The sequence below is a fragment of the Aspergillus nidulans genome, chromosome III (assembly GCF_000011425.1).
Source record: "Aspergillus nidulans FGSC A4 chromosome III".
NCBI lineage: Eukaryota > Fungi > Ascomycota > Eurotiomycetes > Eurotiales > Aspergillaceae > Aspergillus > Aspergillus nidulans.
In genome coordinates, this window is record NC_066259.1 from 2838652 (window position 1) to 2856905 (window position 18254).

The 18254-nt window shown below is 52.3% G+C and overlaps 8 protein-coding genes across 8 annotated transcripts, besides 1 other annotated feature; 3 read left to right on the forward strand and 5 right to left on the reverse strand.

Annotated features, from left to right (window-relative positions):
• Positions 1-18254: part of a sequence feature (contig 1.161 621..266267(-1)) that runs on past both edges of the window.
• On the reverse strand, positions 79-1960 carry ANIA_08760 (uncharacterized protein; the record flags this gene model as incomplete). Its single annotated transcript, XM_676937.1, has 5 exons — positions 79-497; positions 569-989; positions 1050-1201; positions 1257-1649; positions 1717-1960. 5 exons carry the CDS (start codon positions 1958-1960, stop codon positions 79-81), a joined length of 1629 nt encoding a protein of 542 aa, XP_682029.1.
• On the forward strand, positions 2943-4010 carry ANIA_08759 (putative short chain dehydrogenase/reductase; the record flags this gene model as incomplete). Its single annotated transcript, XM_676936.1, has 4 exons — positions 2943-3024; positions 3060-3380; positions 3518-3736; positions 3790-4010. 4 exons carry the CDS (start codon positions 2943-2945, stop codon positions 4008-4010), a joined length of 843 nt encoding a protein of 280 aa, XP_682028.1.
• ANIA_11118 (uncharacterized protein) lies at positions 4070-4999 on the reverse strand (the record flags this gene model as incomplete). Its single annotated transcript, XM_050611812.1, has 2 exons — positions 4070-4550; positions 4636-4999. The coding sequence occupies 2 exons, from the start codon at positions 4997-4999 to the stop codon at positions 4207-4209; spliced, it is 708 nt and encodes a 235-aa protein (XP_050467795.1). The 3' UTR covers positions 4070-4206.
• ANIA_11112 (uncharacterized protein) lies at positions 5108-6894 on the reverse strand (the record flags this gene model as incomplete). The annotated part of the gene is made up of 4 exons (XM_050611813.1): positions 6560-6894; positions 6422-6476; positions 6269-6368; positions 5108-6208 (listed from the first exon to the last, which is right to left on the reverse strand). The coding sequence occupies exons 1-4, from the start codon at positions 6642-6644 to the stop codon at positions 5108-5110; spliced, it is 1341 nt and encodes a 446-aa protein (XP_050467796.1). The 5' UTR covers positions 6645-6894.
• ANIA_08757 (flavin-containing monooxygenase) lies at positions 7376-9590 on the reverse strand (the record flags this gene model as incomplete). Its single annotated transcript, XM_676934.1, has 6 exons — positions 7376-7614; positions 7667-8314; positions 8529-8694; positions 8744-8908; positions 8961-9154; positions 9242-9590. The coding sequence occupies 6 exons, from the start codon at positions 9588-9590 to the stop codon at positions 7376-7378; spliced, it is 1761 nt and encodes a 586-aa protein (XP_682026.1).
• Positions 11975-14269, forward strand: ANIA_08756 (putative phenol monooxygenase; the record flags this gene model as incomplete). Its single annotated transcript, XM_676933.2, has 3 exons — positions 11975-13144; positions 13199-13664; positions 13760-14269. 3 exons carry the CDS (start codon positions 11975-11977, stop codon positions 14203-14205), a joined length of 2082 nt encoding a protein of 693 aa, XP_682025.1. The 3' UTR covers positions 14206-14269.
• ANIA_08755 (methylisocitrate lyase ICL2) lies at positions 14567-16595 on the reverse strand (the record flags this gene model as incomplete). Its single annotated transcript, XM_676932.2, has 5 exons — positions 14567-14846; positions 14896-15319; positions 15368-15780; positions 15828-16116; positions 16169-16595. 5 exons carry the CDS (start codon positions 16593-16595, stop codon positions 14567-14569), a joined length of 1833 nt encoding a protein of 610 aa, XP_682024.2.
• Positions 16891-17405, forward strand: ANIA_11124 (putative dUTPase; the record flags this gene model as incomplete). The annotated part of the gene is made up of 1 exon (XM_050611814.1): positions 16891-17405. The coding sequence occupies one exon, from the start codon at positions 16891-16893 to the stop codon at positions 17284-17286; it is 396 nt and encodes a 131-aa protein (XP_050467797.1). The 3' UTR covers positions 17287-17405.

An 18254-nucleotide genomic window follows, 5' to 3' on the forward strand; every position in this document is an offset into this window, starting at 1 on the left:
TCAAACTCAAGAACGATAAGTAACCTCCCACTGAACCAAGCCCCACAACTTCAACTCAGAGACAAAGGTTGAGAGTCCTTACAGCCTCTCTGCAATCCGATGCCGATGAACCCAGCTCCTCGCCCTCTTACCGAACACATACATCGGCACTGTAAGCAGTGTAACACCGATGGTGATACCGCCAATTGTGTAGAAAACATCCCGTACCCCTTGCGTATCGATCCACCCGTTCACATAGAAAGTAAGTCCGAATGAGAACAGGTTCTTGACAAAGTTCATCGTCGCGAAGGCCTCGCTTGCTTTCTCACGGTGGCAGTCCACCACGTACGTCACCACGCCCGTTGTCCCTAGTTGCACACCTAGATTTATGAGACCCAGGCACACGATCACGGGAATGGGCCAGGGGTCTAGGTTGGAGAGGGAGGCGCCCCAGGCGAAAAAGCCGGTTGCCGTGAAGAGGAGGTATGTTATCATGATAGGGAGGCGGAATTCGGGCTCTAGAGCGTTGATGGAAACGTTAGTCCAGTTGGTAGGTGGTATGGATGGGGTCAGAGGGAAAGAAGCATACCAAAGATCCCCTTGTTCATCTTAGATAACCTCCGAGCAACCCCATCGACTAATGGTCCTGCGACGAGTGTTCCGATAAGAGACGCAACGAAGGATGAGACGTTTGTGGCACCCACTGCACCAACAGAGAAGCTGTATGGTGGTGCGGAGAAGATTTGAGAGATAGTGAGGGAGATGAGCACGAGCCAGGAAATGCATGTGGTGAAAAGGATGACGGCCCAGACGACGGCGGGAGAGGCCATGAGGTAGACCGGGCGGATTAGCGTATTCCAGAAGGAAATGTGGTTGACATAGCCGCTGTAGGGGAGGAGTTCGCGGATATATGATATCCGCGGTTCGTCGGCGGAAGTTGGGGCTGCGGCTGTGTCTGCGTCGACTGCGGCTTCGAGGTGCTTCGTGCTTGTTTTCCCTTCGAGTGTGGTCTGTATTGTTTACCTGTTAAAAGAGTTTGGGTTTTAGGGAGTGAGCTGGGTCGAGCGTACCAGGTCATGGCCGGTATCGATGCTCAGCGCATCTGTTCGTACGTATGCAGTTTCTGGCATCCAGAAGAACACCATTATAAGTGCTAATGCAAACGCACCACCCATGCCGTAGAGGCAGATCTGATAGTCTCCGTACTCGATCACTTGCCCGGCTGCAGAAAGTTAGCCTGAAACTGTCCTAAGGACAGAAGGGCATTCATTGCTTACCAATCGGAGTTGCAAGGTTGATGCCGCCCAGCACACCCAGGTTAAAGATCGCTGTGCGCAGACCGCGTTCATGGACGAACCAGACATCCCCAATCGAGGCAGGAACCAATGCTTCGAAAGGGCCCATGCAAAGACCAATGAGGACACGCGATGCCACGAGCGAGGCGAAGCTTTTGGCTGCGGCGCCCCAGAAACATGCCACCATCATTCCGATTGTCGTGATCAGGTACACTGGACGCTTGCCGTACTTGACTGCAATGCAGTTGAAGACTAGACTTCCCACGGCAATTGCGGCAATTGTTCCCCCCTGGACACCGGAGACAAAGGTATTGAGTGAGACGCCGAATTGCTCTGCGAGGGGAACGAATGCTGCTCCGAGAAGAGGTCCAACGGCTATAGAGAAAGCGTTAAAAGAACTGGTGGAACCGAACACTACTTGCAATAAAGGTCGATGACCTACCTCCTGTACAACCGCAGCCCCAGCCAAAGGTAATGGTGAAGAGTTCCTTCTTCCACCGCGGCCAGTTGTAGGGGTCATTAGGCGAGTCCGACGGCTGCGGGACAAGCACTATCTCGCCGCTCTCGTCATGCTTGAGCAGAGCAGGGTCAATGCCTGCATAGGCATTGTTGTTGCCGAGTTCGTTAAGGGGCGCGGTGCCCGGTACGGATTCAAGCTTGGCGTCTTCAAGGATCCCAAGAGGCATTGCGGTGGATGTAGAGATATCAGGAATGGGAGAATGCAAAAGACAGGCCTCCCAATTGGAAAGATGCAGAATGACAGCTGGGGGTCAGTGGAGGATTAAGAATGATCGACGGGCCAGCTGGGCCAGGTTTTTGGGAAGGGGGGAACTGTACCCAGAAGCTGGGCCATCAGAGCGTTCCCAGACCTCTTTGGCTATTCGGCTCTCGTCCGGATACCAAATCCTGCCCAGTCGGGCCTGTCAGGTTGATCGTTTTAGTAGTGGAGCTCTGAAGCATGGCCTCTAGTTCTGACAAGATAAATGCATTTGCGGAGAAGAGAATCTGGAGACGGTAGAATCCCCATGGGGTGGAGGTTTTCCGGGGTTAGAGGGGACCACGAAGAAAGGCGGAAGCTTTGCTCGATAATCATGATTGCTCTCCTCGCTTATTCTTGACGAGTACAGAGCACTGGGTACGTATTCTGTACCTTACGGAAGCGTCATGAGTCATTGGCTGACTCGCAGCACTCACCAGATGGTGAAAGACGTGCATTCTGTACCCACCGGATCCAGAGACAAGCCCTCATCTCCCCGGACTACTGCAGACAGGATGCAGCCCCCACAGCCCCGTAGCCCGTAGCCGTCAAACCACGGAACCGAGTAGCCTAGGAGGCAGCGTGGCGAAGAGACCAATCCAGCTAGAAGATACATCGGCTCTTTCACCTATCCTTGCTGGAAATCCGCTGGGCCAAGCCCGTCGTAGAACGTGCCAATTGCCGGCTCATCATCGGTCCATTATCGTCATCGTTCGCCCTGAACTCCAAATCGGGATTCCCCCATCCCACATCCTGCAATAGCGAAGAAAAGAGGGGAAGAAGGATCGGATAACTTCCGCGCTGTTCATTACCCATAATACCATCAAACGATTAGCGGGCCCAGCTCAGTAAACCACCAACTCACCACCTCAGCATCGATATTGATCAGCATCAGAATCAGATCAGTCGCAATGTCCCCTAGACGAAGCATCATAGTAACAGGCCAGTTCCCCAGAATCACCTCCGAGCCCCTTCATACAATCCCAGTTAACAGTAGCATACAGGCGGCGCCTCGGGGATTGGCCTAGGCATCACACGCCAGTTCGCCCCGCAACCAAACACCCATATCGCCATCTTTGATATCAATGCCACAACAGGCGCGGCCGTGGTCGAGCAGCTACGGTCCGAGTTCCCTTCGTCCAGCTTCAGTTTCGAGAGAGTCGACGTCTCCAGCTGGGAGAGCCAGGCTGCGGCCTTCGAGAATGTTGTTGCCCAGCAAGGCCGGGTAGATGTTGTCTTTGCGAATGCGGGGATCACAGAGAAAGGATCTCTTATGCCGGAGAAGGATGGAAAGCCGACAAAGCCGGAACTGGCAACGATAAATGTTAACTTTATTGGGGTTTTGTATAGTAAGTCTTACCGGTCGCGGCTGATCAAAACTGCAAGATCGAATGAAAGGAGGAGGAGGAGAAGAAGAAGAAGAAGAAGAAAAGATGAGAGATTCTCATGAAGGGGAGAAAGGGTGGCTGACTGGTTCTGTGTGAAGGTGTTAAACTGGCTCTTCATTATATCTCAAAGAATGAGGCCGTCAACGGTTCAAAGGGGAGTGTCATCTGTACTGCCTCGAATGCAGGATTATATCCCTTCCCCATGGCTCCGTTGTATTCGGCCACAAAGCACGGTGTGATCGGGTTGGTGAGGTCGCTTGCGAGGCCGTTGGAGAGGGAGCAGATTCAGATCAACGGGTTTGCGCCAGCAGTGATCGGTGAGTTTTCTCGATCCGACGGATATGGTGGCGACTAAACTGGAGCACTGTAGAAACGAATATTGCGCCGAGCTCAGACCTGTTCAAGACGATGATCCTGACGCCGATGTCGACTGCTCAACGGGCTGCTCAGCAGTTTGTGAGTGATCCTTCGTTGACCGGCAAGATTGCGGAGTTGCATGGTGAGCAGGTCACGTTTGCTGAGCCTCCTGCGTACGTGGATGAAGATACGGGGAGGAATATTGAGAATTTTTGGTCACTGGGGTATGCCTAGAGTGGTTGCAATGGAATGAAAATATGCATGTATTTTGCTTGCCAACGCCTGATACTCTATGTGATGGTGATACCGGTACAGCCATAACAGTGACAAATGAACCGCCCACCTCTATAGTAAGAAGAACCCCAGTCACTCCAGAAATCAAAGGAAACACAACCAAAGTACCTAAGCCTTTGAATATAAATCGTAACCATCATAATTCATTGTCATCCTTCAGGAGAACTTTGAGCTTCTCCAGCTTATCCTCACATCGCACCTCCATCTTCATAACCACATCAACGCTCTCCTTTTTGGTAATCAAAAGTTGCGAGACAAGCCAAAAGTTAAATCCATTCTTGTAAAAACCCATGGAAGCCCATTCACAACTGCTAACAGTGTTGCGGAGGGTCAACCAGTGATCTCGCCAACGCATCAATGCCATGCGAATGGGAGCCAGAGTCGAGTCCTCTTGGGCAGCAGCCTGACGCTTTTTACCTAAGCTAGGTGCCGCAACAGGTTGGTTAATGCCGGAGTTGTGCATGGATCGCATAAGAGGAGCTAAACAGGTCATGTGCGTATTGATAAAAGCGTACAATACTATAGCGGTCAGGCAAGAAAACGAGATGCCGGGGATGGAGCCTACCGTGAATCAAGACAAACATGTCTAGTACCGTCAGAGTTGCAAGTGCGCCTGAGGATGCTGTTGGTGAAGGAATATCACGTCCGCCAGCCTCTTCGAACATTTCACTGAACGCATCACGAATGGTGATCCCTCGTGTTACTTGAAATCTTGGAGCAGCAAATGGATGTTCGGAGGCAAATACTGAGTCATAGCACGGAAACTCCCACTGCAGTTCTGTATGAGAAAGTCGGCAAGGGTAATTCTGATAGAAGTAAAAGGCACAATCGAGAAGAGATATGACATTCATAGTACTGTCCGTGATCAGCGACATCGAGTCAGATCGAGCTAGAGTGCCTACCGAATACGACATTCGTTCTGAATCCATATTTTCTCATCAATCCCGTCCTCCGGCAAATGCCGATACGTGAGCAAACCTATCCGGCGCGCAACCTGTAGTCGCGGTTAGCACCCTCGTTGATGTGCAGACGAGTTTTCATACCTTGACGACTTCGCTGAATCGAACCTCCATGGCGCGACTGCTCGAAACCGGCCCCCCAGCCCAGTACTGAGCCACCACCATCAGAAATCCAGCCTGGAGGGTCTGGAACTGAAGCCAACCGTGGGCTTCGCCTTCGGCTTGTCGGTTACCGCAAATCGTCGCGGCCACTTCATACTCGCTAGAGAAAATGTCGCTGGAAAAGACGTATAGCTCTGCGAGGTCAAGGAGTCTCTTCGCAGCATATCGCTCTCGCTCGTCCTTCGTGTACATTGCGCCCATGAAGACTACAGACGTAAGAAGTGGCAATGCAACATATTCAGGGTTGAAAGTCGGCGCATGGATCATTGGGCAATTCGCGTGCCAGTACTTGAAGTATAAAGCAGCGAATTTCTGAATGCGCCCAGTCGTTAAAAGAAAGGTTACGTTTGTCGATATCTCCTCGTGTACTTTGGCATCGAGGGGCACCGACCAGGCTCGTGACAGAATGGCTTGTATCATAGCCGTTGTATATGGCCTCTCAGTCTCAAAGGGTTGCTGGCCCGAGAATGCCAGATTAGGGTCGTGATTAGAGGTAGGGATCGGCGTGTAATCCATCATTCCCCCGGAGTATGTATCGCCAGTTGGTTTGTGCGTTTCCCCGAAAGGTCCGTTGAAGAAGTCAAGAAAAGTGTCTTGGAAGAATGACAGACTATTAGAGTCTAGATCAACGAACGCTGGTGCGAACTCTGTGTGTTCCCCTTCTGATTTGAATGCTAGCATCGAGCTCTCGGCTTCTTCTTTCTGGTGGTGATACTCGAGTCCGCGAGTCCGATCGCTGCGCGGTGGGAGGAGAAAATCCTCGGTGAAACTGTCCGTCCCTCCGTTAAGGAGGAATTTGATAGATCCTCGTTCTGAAGGCCGCTCATGGTCTTCTTGCTTCGCGGAAGGCGTATCTACAGAAATGAGTTCGAATCCGCACGACGCCGAGTCGAACGTACCTGAACTGGCCCCTGGACTACCTATGCTAGTCTTGCGCGCTTTGTTACATTCAAGATTCCTCTTGACGCAAGAACCACATGGGGTTTGTCCATCGCACCGGAGTTTCATCGACGTGCACTGCATGCGTCAGCTGGTGGATGATTGGCGCCGCGAGAAGCCAGGAAGGGTTTGCCATACAGATTGGCATGCATGTCGCCTCCGGCCTCGTTGGCCAGTCTCAGGAATCCCCCGATCGCCCCGTTGAGCGCAGTCGGCATAGTGATCGCGCAGATTATCACTAATTTTTCATTAGCGACACAAGAACCGTTTTAAGTCTTCAACAAAACACACCATCGGGCAAAAGATTCGCTGCAGAAGATACAGGAATACGGCTTCAAGCCGGTGTCTACCGGGATCCCCTGGTCAGTTTTCGCAAACAAATTCGAGGTGTCGAAGGAAGGCAAGATAAGCGGTAAGACAGCCACATACGACGCAAATGATGTCGTTTCAGATGATCAATGCGTGTGAAACCCCGCTGGCAGATTGTGCAGCAGAAATGCTTGGTGGGCTTCATGACGAATGCCTGGGATGCATCGGGGAGGAGCTTGGGGGAAGGAAATTCTGGGGTAAAGAAGTCCCTCGAGACTGGACCCGACTTGAGAGGGGGGAAACCGATTAAGAGACCTCGAGACCCGAACGAGATCGAGTCTGGGCGGGAGGGGGAGAAGCAACTCTCAGCCTGTCGCGGTTGTGTTATTCACGGGTTCCATGGGACCTTGCCTTTCCCCCCAGCTCAGTGGCGTTTCAGCAGTCTTTGGCTCTTTTGGCCGCTTCGACGGAGAGGGAAGAAATAGCCTGGGTGTCCTGTGGGAACAATAATGAAGCTCTCGATTCTTTCATCAAGACTTGTAACGCGATGTATCGTAATATTGGGGCGCGGAGGCAGATCTGCCTGCAAGTCTCGTGCGGAGAGCCAACGCCCGGTATGTACCCGCAGCAGGTATTTTACGCCGCTCAATGATTGGCTATAGCATATATTATATAATCAGCCACACCGGATGCCTGAAAAAGCAAGACACACGAGGCTACTGGTTTCAAGATACCTGTTTAACTCAACTCTTTACTATATACAGGCTCGCTTTGTGCTTAATTTGAGATTGACAGGGCCTACTGTGCCCAATAAAAAGATCATGAATCTGTTAAACCTTTGTTAACCTTTCTTAACCTTTGTTAAACCCTTGGTAAACGATTAAACGGTAAAAACGGTAACCGATAAAAAGTCGCTAATGAAACAGCAGAAAACGCTTAGTGGGCCACCCCTTTTGTCATCCCATTCGTCCCTCCGTTCAGCTCCTGCTTTACAATCACAGACGTAGGGAAGTCGACCTGATCATCGTCTAAATAATCGACATCGATGATTTTATTTCTCTCATCCTCTGCCCATCCGTCACCCAGCCAACCATTGGGGTTGTCGTTGACGTAGTCATAGGTGTAGTCCTCCCATCGCGGATGGGCGAGAGCCTTCATCGCGTGAAGAGAAGAGCCTACCTCACTTGTCAGTTGCTGTTTGACAGTTTCATGAGGAGTCAAGCTTACCAGGCCATAGTGCTGTAACCCTGCCGTTCAACGAGCCGCCCTTATACCAGCTGCGGCATTCCATGCCGAAGACTGTCCGTGAGAAATATTGGTCGCAGTGTTTCGTGAACCGCTCGACAGCCTCCTTACGCACGCTCATTGCACGGATATTGTCCCGTTGCATCTTAGCAAGACAGTAGGTGATGTAGTCGATCTCCTTCTCAATCAGGAGGAGCAGGTTGCCCTCGCCCAACGCTGCATTAGGACCCAGGCAGATATAGTAATTGGGGAACCCGTCCACGGCGAGGGAGAGATAGTTCTCGGGTGTTGCCTCCCATCGCTTCGCCAAAGACACTCCGTCCTTGCCGACGATAGGGAACCGCGGGGTGAAAGTGGTGTCGAACCCAGTAGCGCAGACGATAACGTCGGTTGGATGATGTTGTCCGTCTTCCGTGACGATGCCGTCTTCAACGATCTTGACAATTGGGTTTGAAATGACGTCGACTTTATCGTCCGTGAGAGCCTCGAGGTACCCGGGCCCGGGAGTCAGCCGACGGCAGGCAGGGGCGAATGTTGGCAGAAGATCGTTGATGAGCTCCGGCTTCTTTCTGAGCCGGCGCTTCATATTCTCGGTGAAGAAAGCCGTCGCTCCAATTTGTTCTGGCGAGCCTACAATGGTGCAGCCGTGTACCGACTGCAACTCCGTCTCGATTTCTGCAGATCATCAGCAGCTGTCGAAAGTCATCCGTTTCTGAGCTTCTCTCCTACCTTTCCTGAATTTCTGATAAGCTGAATGGTCCTTTTTGAATGTCTCAATCTCCTCTGGGGTGAATGCGACTTGCCGATTGTCAGCGGGAACCGATCCGGGAGGTTGGATACTCACAGTTCTCGAGTTCTGCACTACGCTTGTCGACCTGCTCACGCGCAAAGGTGGGAGAGAGCCAAGTGCGGCCTCTGATGTAGTGATCGAGATGGGTCACTTCCGGCAGCATTCCAGGGACAATCTGTATACCGCTGGACCCGTTTCCGATGACAGCAACTCTCTTGCCCTGCCCAAGCAATTAGTATACGGACGCTGCAGAGATGGACGCATCTTACGCTGTAATCATAGCTCTCGTCCCAGTTCGCACTGTGCATCAATTTTCCTTTAAAGTCATGGAGACCCGGGATACTGGGCCATTTCCATTCGTTCAGAGCGCCGCTAGCTGACACCACCACATCACATTGATCCTCAATGACCTCGCCACTATCGAGATTTTTGACCTATACTCAGATATTAGCAATGTATTGAGCCTACTACGGAGACACTCCGCACCTGCAGTGTCCACTTGCTTCGGTCATTGTCCCACGTTGCGCTAACAACTCTATGCTTGAACTTGATGTACTTTTCGCAGCCATATTTGGCTGATACATGCTTCCAATACTTGTGGATCTCTGGAGCCGCAGCGTAGAAGGTTGACCACTCTTTGTTTGGCTCAAAAGTGGCCTGGTATGTGTGGGCAGGAATGTCTGCAGAGCACCGTTAGTCCTAGATGGCCAAACTTTGTCCCCCAAACTGTCTCAAATGAACGTGTTTGGCCTTCGCAGTCTACTCACCGCATGCGCAGCCAGGGTATCTGTTCTCGAGCCAGGTACCTCCAATATCCGCGTTCTTTTCATAGACGCAAAGATCCAGCTTGCCGATCCTTTGCCGGAGACGGATTGACGAGATGATGCCAGAGATTCCAGAGCCGATAACAACCACCCTCATGGGACGGTATGCATCGATAGAGCGCTCTTCCACAATCCAGGGTTCATTGACTGCAATATGAGCCACTGCTGGCTTTGATATAGCGTCTTTGGCTACATGGTTGGGTTCAGAGGCGCCGTTGGTCTGAACAGAAACCACCTGCTCGACCTTCGGCTCAGACGAACCGCGGCCAAAGACTCTTGATAAACGCTTCATGATGCTTGCTGTCTTCCGTGAGAATCGGACCAACTCTGACAAGGACTGGCAAGTCGGGTATCACAGCGAGCGAGGTATATAAATCAACAGGAGACAAGGGTCAGGGGCCCGTTCTGCGGTGGAAACGCTGAATGGCTCCCCCCCGGAGGATACACGCCAACTCCTCAACTCCTCAGAGCCGAAAAAGTTAACCAGACTAGCGCCTCTCTCGACCAGGCAAAAGTGCGGAGTCTCCATCCGTACATCACACTCCCATCTCCTCCCCGTCGTCGTCAATGGACCCCCCCGAGGCAAACTGGGTCTGGCGTTGTCTGCGAAAGGCTCCATGGTCCACTGTGGTTCTGCACTAGACGTTATCAGTGCTTGGACCGAACGTCCCGGTGCAGGAAATCCAGAATGGCGTTGACGAGATTGGGAAAGTGGACCCTCGGTTCCAGACGAAGTCAAGCCAGGTTCAGGAAAACCCCCCTTGGCCCCCATTGCGGGGAAAACGAAGCTTCAACTATAGGAATCTGGAGCCTGGATCTAATGCCTCGAGTTATGACTGGCTAGTCAAAGTCGATTACGACTCGTGTAGACGGCTTAGAAGACAAACGTGCCAACTATTTCACGCGCTGCTGTGCCATTAAAGTTTCGGTTGTACGGTTCCTATTGGCGAAGAGTCTGCAGATGCTGAGCCCAGCATGTATGTTGTTGCAAACGCCTGGAACATCCCAGTAGCATTCTGGACTACAACTACGATGGGTTATCACCTCAGCGAGCCTAGGGTCCGGGTTCAATCAGGTTGAGCTGTGGCATCTGAAATTGTGATGCGCAACCCTGCAGAGCGGAATTGAGCCGTGCCAAAGATCGGCCGGACAAACCCCGGCGAGAGGCGCCAGCGAGAGGGAAGTGTGCCTACTATGACTATTGTTACACTGTGACGACAACCTTGCAACTCCTACGGCAAGAGACAAATCGAAAACCAGATACCCAGAGCCGAGAGTCCTATCGGTCCTCACCCTGATACCCGGTGATTTGGTGACAGTCAATCGGAAATCCCCCAATCCCCCAGTGCCCCGGGTCAGCAAACGCGGGGTATAGAATCCTTCTTGGAGATTTCAATAATACGCTTCCAATTACTGCTTAGTGGAGGTTTTTTTTTTTATTTTCCCAAAAAGAAAGGAAAAAGAGAACCCGCTTCTTACGAGTGCCTCGTTCACCTGACACCGACCAAGAGGACACTACGGAGGACCGCCGAGTTCGGTACAGCTAGTTACCGTTATTTACCGTACTAGCCTCAACGCTGAATAGGTTAACGTTTCCAGTTCGGTAATACACCGATTTTCAGCCTCAGGCAACAATCGTCTCAACGCTCGTCTCGCTGAAAGTCCTATTAGTGGTGTCGATGAGCAGGAGCAGGCCGTCTTTATACCCTGCAACTCCAGACTCCAAAGTTAGCCATACGCCGACAGAGAAGCGGTCACAGAGGACAGTCGCTCTGTACTTCGGGATATCTGAGAGACCCGACTTCCTAGTTCTTGATCAAGCCTCTGCCAATAATGGATACTGAGGAGATGCTGAGGCGGGGTAGATTGCTCCGTTCACTGCCCGCAACGTACTCTGGGTACTTTGAGTACATACTGATTTTCCCCAGATTTCCTCCTTTGGGAGGTCCAGGCTCCCGAAGCTGCAATTCATATCCGTATATCCGTCAGCTGCTCGATTACGGCAGCCATAGCACAGGTTGAACCTCGGTTTCATAGGGTTCAACAGGACTGCTTTCAGTATCTTTCGCTCGTCTAGATGAGGAGTGAGATAGATGAATGCCGCCTATATTGCCGGCTCTTATCTGCCGGGGTGCCTACCGCAGCTGCAGGGATGCAGCGTGTTGGGGCCGCGCGAGATGGCTTCTATAGAGCGAGTGTAGATCGGCGGCAGTCAGCATTGGAGAGAAGCGGCATGACTGGCCTCGTCTTTCTGCATGCCAGGTACTCATTTTCTTATTCGATTCGTTTGGGGTGTCTCTTACTGGGCCTGAAGGACGCCGAGTATCTCTTGTATCTTGTCTGCGGCACAGCACACTAAAACGACCCGAATTCGCAATCCCTGCAGCACTAGTTAAGGACGAGACGGAGAATTTCTCCCCAGCGAACATGCCATTATCGTCTGATCGGATATAAAAGCGTCGCTAAAGCCGGCGACTGGTATCGGTCATCCCTTAATAATTCTTACAGGCCAGGCACAGGCACGGTGGGGTTTGTCCGATCCACGGCGATCTTATATCAGTCGAGCCAGTTCCTTCAGGTGCATTGATCGCAATTCATTGCAATCGATAGATTGCAATTGACCCAGATACTATCGCTTTTTTCTGAGTATCGCTTCGCTCGGTTTGATCTGCCATTATGCCTACCTTTACAGAATTCTCCGCCTCCTCCCGTGAGCTGCGCGTCCTCCCCTCTTTTGCGCCGCCTCTGCCCCGCCTTTCCCCCGCCTTCACAAAACCATCACCTTCCTCTTCGGCTCTCAGCTCCCAATCCGAACAGAGCGAACAAGAGAAATATGAAGTCGTCATTGTCGGCGCCGGCCCCGCCGGGTTGATGCTAAACCTTCTTCTCGCGCGCTATGGTCTCTCTGACGATTCGCTTCTCTGCGTCGACGCCAAGCCCAGCACGCTCCGATCCGGCCAAGCAGACGGCCTGCAACCACGGACCCTTGAGGTCCTGAAATCGCTCGGGGTCGCAGACGAGATCCTCAACGATGGCTGTCATATGGAGGAAGTCGCTTTCTGGAATCCAACAGGTAAAACTGAAGGTGATGTGATTGAACGGACGTCCATCGTGCCGGACGTGAGCGTACCCGCGCGCTTTCAGCACGAGGTTACAATCCACCAGGGACGCATTGAGCGGATTCTAGAGACAGATCTGCTGAGGTACTCGAAGCGCGGCGTTCAGAGGAATACGAGACTCGTGGATGTGAAGCTTGATGAGGCGGATGGGGAGTTTCCGATTGTGGCGGTGATCGAGGTTGGGAATGGCGATGGCGAAAGGGAAAAGAGGACGATTCGCTCCAAGTACCTTGTCGGTGCGGACGGGGCGCACTCGATTGTCCGCCGGTGCATGGGTCTCAGTCTAGAGGGTGAATCCTTGGACCACATCTGGGGAGTGGTAGATCTGGTCGTGGATACGGACTTCCCTGATATTCGGCGGCGGACCGCGATCCACTCCCCTGCGGGTTCGGTCATGGTTATCCCGCGCGAACGTATTGCGACAGGCGACTACCTTACGAGACTTTACGTGCAGGTTCCCGAGATTGAGATTGAGGCTGGCGATGATCGGCGGGCGAAGGATGCCGCGAAGGCACGCAGGGCGGGCGTTACGCTGGAGAGTATTTTCCAGCAGGCAGCTGAGGCGTTCAAGCCGTACTATATCAGACCCAAAGAAGATGGTTCTGTGGATTGGTGGGCGGCGTATCAGATTGGCCAGCGCGTGTCTGGGCAATTCACCGTCAAGGACTCGAAGGGGATTAACCGGGTGTTCATTGCTGGCGATGCATGCCACACGCACAGTCCTAAGGTACATCCAAACTTCAACCTCTACATTCCAGACAAGTAGCTAACATGACTGCAGGCCGGCCAAGGCATGAATGTCTCCATGATGGACTCCTACAACCTAGCCTGGAAGCTTATCTACTCGATCCATGGCCTTACGCCTGGCGCTCTGGACTCCGCAAAACCCGATCCCGTTCTCGACACATACCATCTGGAGCGACACACAATAGCTCAGCAACTCATCGATTTCGACCGCGCTTTCTCCTCCATGTTCTCTGGCAAGATCGGCTCCGGCGACGGCATCGGCCAAGCCCTAACCCATGAGCAATTCCTTGAAGTCTTCAGCACTGGCAATGGCTTCACAAGCGGCTGCGGGATCGAATATCCTGCAAATATCACAGTCGAGAAATTCACTGACAAATCTACAAGAAGGAACCCCATCAAGGGTACGGACTATCTCAGTGGGATTCTGTGTCCAGGACGGAGACTACTGAATGTCAAGGTCAAGCGCTTTGCTGATGGGAATCGGAGGGACCTACATGACGGTATGCAATTCTTTCCTCTCCTCACCTCATCACAACCCTAGGCTAGCCATGGAGAATGAGTGTTAACACAATATGAGCAGACTTCCTCTCAACAGGCCGCTTCCGCATCCTGGTTCTTACCTCCTCCGACCTCCTAGATCCAACCGGCACATCCGCGAAAACACTAAATACCCTCTCCAAACAAACTATCCCTTCCTTCCCAGCATCCACAATCGAACAAGTCGTCATCCACCCGCGTCTCCCCACCAGCAATGACTCCAGCAACGGCCCTAACAGCACCAGAACAAACACAAGTAAAAACAATGCGTACCCCTACGACACGTTCACGTGGCGCGATCTCCCCGCGGCACTCAAGGAGCGCTCCGAGATGCGTTTCTACAGCGGCTGCGCGCTTGATGATGTTTACGCTGCTTATGGAGTTGCTGAGGGCGAGGGTGCGATTGCCGTTGTGAGGCCCGATGGGTATGTGGGTGTTGTGGCAGCCTTGGATGATGTTAAGGCCGTGGAGGGGTATTTGGGGGGCGTTTTGAGAGGAGTTTAGACAATCCATTTTGTTAGCTGGTCTGAAATGAGTGTATAATAAAGGATATACTTTGTATCGGACATGATTTCATAGACCCCTGATCGTTGTGCAATGACAGGCGGATCCATACTTTCGATGCTACGCAGAGTTGACGAAGCCTTGGACCATTCAAGCACAAATAATGCTTTAAGTCGTTGCATAGCATGAGCGAATAAAGCTAGATATTCTATCGAACGCCACACATACATACATTCGAACGCTCACATCAAAGCTGTTTTACAGAATTCCCCCATCATCTCTCATGGATCTCTGTTCCCCATTCCGAGTCTAGAAACCTGTACCGACAGCCACATCAGTAAAAGACATACTCATCATGAGCTCAAAATACGAGAGGATTGAACTCACCCTTCTCAGTATTCCCCTCTCCCATACTCTTGCTGCTACTGCTACCGCTCTGGATCGCACCCACAATACCATCCATGTACGGCGCACCGCTCCATTTCTGGTGAGTGAGGACATCAACGCCGAGTTCTTTTTCGCGAGCCTGAATCAGTCGGACGTAGGCAAGCATGCCCTCGTCCTTGAAAGCGCGGGAGAGCTCAGCTGTGATAGTAGCACCGCTGTGGAGACCGGCGAGGGAGATCAATTGGAGGACGAAGCTGAGTTGGTTAGTTGATTATCATCAGTGCAGACGTGTAGGAAGCTTACCCATGCTGTGCAAGGTCCCAGATGAAGGACTTAAGAGATGCCTCATCAAAGCCTTGACCCATCCAGTTGAATGAAGGGCTGAGGTTGTAGACGAGTTTCTTGCCAGGTAGGGCAGCCCGTACTTCGCCTGCGAGCTTCGCAGCTTTTTCAACGTTGGGGTCACCAGTTTCGACCCAGAGGAGGTCAGCGTAAGGGCCAAACTCCTTTGCGCGTTTGGTTGCAGCTGGGAAACCGGCTCGATAGTGATAGAAACCTTCCCTAGTGCGGGGGATGTCGCAGGACCAAACAACCGGGGTCTTGGTGTAGTCGTTGGCCAACTCCCGTCGACGGGTGATGGACAGGTCTGGATTCTCCTTGACACGCTTTTTGTATGCGTCACGAGCGGCTTGAGGAGCACCTTCGGCCTCCAGGTGCGCATCGACAGCTGTCGGAGGTTAGATATACCTGGAGGTGCTGAGGTTGATATACGTACCCTCATCAAATGTCACTAGCTTGTGCCTTTTAACCCAGTCCAGTTCAAAGGCATCAATCTCCGAAGGAGCGGCTCCCTCCCTCTCCATGGCTTGCAGGGTCTCTGCGAGAGGTTCCGACTCTTCGGTGACTCCGAGAATGAATTCGTGGTCTCGCACATCAATGGCGCTGCTAAGGAGCTTGCCACTCTCGGAGTCAGTCCGAGCAATAACAAGGTTCTCAACACCCATCATATCCCACTGGAATCGCGTCGCAACAAGGCGGTTGATGTGCTCTCCGATCGGAACCAAGACTTTACCCGCCAGATGGCCGCACTTCTTTCCGCCGTGCATCTGGTCCTCAAAGTGAACAGCTGCGGCACCGTTCTCAGCGAAAAGCTTGGCCAGCTTCAGGACTGCGGTCAAGCCACCGTGTCTTGGAACGTTAGTAGAGACAAGCTAAGCTCTAGATGATCAACCTACCCGGTGTCACCGTCTGCAATAATCGGTCGCATATAGTCAATGTAAGGAGTAGACTTTCGCTGCTCAGGGGTCATCTTCCGCCGCGCATCCCAGTGTTTGCGGTCATGCAACTGCTGAGCCTTGAACAGTCTCTGGACCTGGTTGGGCACGGTATTGTACGGGTAATCACCAAAGTCGGGAGACACCTCGTTGGTCGTCGTCAAAACCGACGAGCACGCCCAGCCCGATACATACAGGACCTCCTGGTTAGGAGCCTGCTGGGTCATCTGTACGGGGTCAATGGCGCCCACTATGTACGCATTAGCATATCTTCCAAACGGTTCACAAGCACAGCAGCATACTCGTATGAACTGGCTTATTCTCTGCCGCTCTCTCGTTCAACAGATTAAACAGCTTCCGCGCCATCAACGAGCTCGGGTACGTCTGCTGCAACGATCCCCGCTTGCTAACGACATCGGCAGCCGAGTAGGGCCGCTTGATGCCCTCAAAGCGGGGGGAATTCCACCACGCTTCAACATCTTTGATCTGTTGTTCGTAAAGAGCATCCTCTGCATCTCCAGCTTTGTCGGCGGTCGATAAAAGCTGGTAGGAATCGCTGGGAAGCGTTGAGGAAACGGGGGGCTGGACGGGAGGGAGCGATGACGGCGACATCCGTAAATAGCCGCACGTGAACGCGCGCTGGGCGAGACGAGAGGGACCGCCAGCGGTCGCTGTCGTAGTGAAGATGGGAAGACGTCGGGGTACTCGACGAGGAATTGATCGTAGCATTGTTTAGAACAAATGTCTGGCGTGGAGTACTGGAAGGAAAGAAAGGAGAATGAGTCTAATTAAATGCGAGGAGTGGAAAGTATGTTGACCGACCCGGACCTCGACCTCGGCCCTGACGCTGGGACAACTCCGGGGATGCCGCTTCCCCGCGGCTTGCTTATGCGGCAATAATGCTGCTGAGTCACTATTCCAGGCTAACTATTCTGCGATATACCCGGGTCCATACCGCCAATTAGTATCGGTCGAAAGGTAGCCCAAAGGTCCGAGAATCGGTAGATACACTAACACACCGATCATGATCCTCAGCGGCGCCCAGGTGATCAACCGCCAACTGGTGCACAACCTGCGATACGTTGCGCAACAGCAGCAACCTTGTGGTGTTGACCTCACTCTCCGCCAGGTCTCGAGATGGACTTCACCGGCAGCAATTGACTTCAACAATACAAAGCGCCAGGGAGCTAGGACTTCTGTCCTACCTTTCAACAGTAGCCAGCAAGCGATCACGCTACAGCCAGGTAATTACCTGATCGATTTCAACGAAACCGTCCGCGTTCCACGGAATTGCATGGCTAGCATCTATCCGAGATCTTCGCTCTGGCGGTCTGGGGTCGGGATTACCGCTGGTGTAGTGGATGCTGGGTATGAGGGGGCGCTAGGAGGTTTGATGGAGGTGAGAATCCGCGTGGGATAGTACTTTTCAGGGATGCGAAGCTTGCGCAAATCGTGTTTGAGGAGTTGCGGGAGACTGTTGAAGGGTATAATGGCATCTACCAAGCGTCCACTGCCAGCAATGGGCGGGATGGTCCAGGGATGGCGTCATAGCTACGATTATATACATGGTAAAACTGTGCAGAAAATAAACAGGAAGATCTAAGGGCGTGCGATGTACCAAGGGCGGTATGGTTGGAGGTATATAAACCCAAGCTGTTAATAGCAAGCTGCAAATAGCAAGTTGCATCTACTGGCCGAGTGTGGTCAGCGAACGATGAGCTAGCTGCTTTAATCTCCATTGATTTCCAGGGGCCCTTACCTCCACTGCCCTCAAAGCACACCCGCCGGCTGTTACTGCTTGATCTCAACCAGGTTATTATCCAGTTGAGCAACCACCACAATCAGTGGAGCCACTTGCGCCTTCATGAGTGCCTGCTTCGTAGCATAATACAATCCGCATACTCTTCAAGCCAAAACGCATTATTTGCCGGCTCTGTAAAGCCTTCAAGCACCTATCCGTACGACTTGATGATCTCAAGCCTTTGCTGGTCAAGTCCTCCTGCGTCTGGAAGATATCCTGGGACAACAAGACCTATGTCCAAATGTATTGGTCAGATTTAGAGTACCCAGTAGAGTATTGCAAACACTTTGAACTGCACGGTGTCGAAGAGCCGCGAGATTGTTCTTTTAAAGGCTCAGATATGCCCCCGTGGAAGCTCCGCGTTACCAGTAGCCCATTTATGTGATGGTGGATCAGGGGTCGGCAGTCGACAATCTGGCAGGCTGAGATTGCTGCCGTAGAGTGCTTCCGTGCTGGGGGTTTTGGTGAGAAGCCGATGTCGTTGATGAAGTAGTGTCAGGAACGCCAAGTTTCGAATACTGGCCTATGAGCCAACTATAAAAACTTTGGTGAGCATGGGCTCGGACGGGACTTTCCCATCCGCCTCG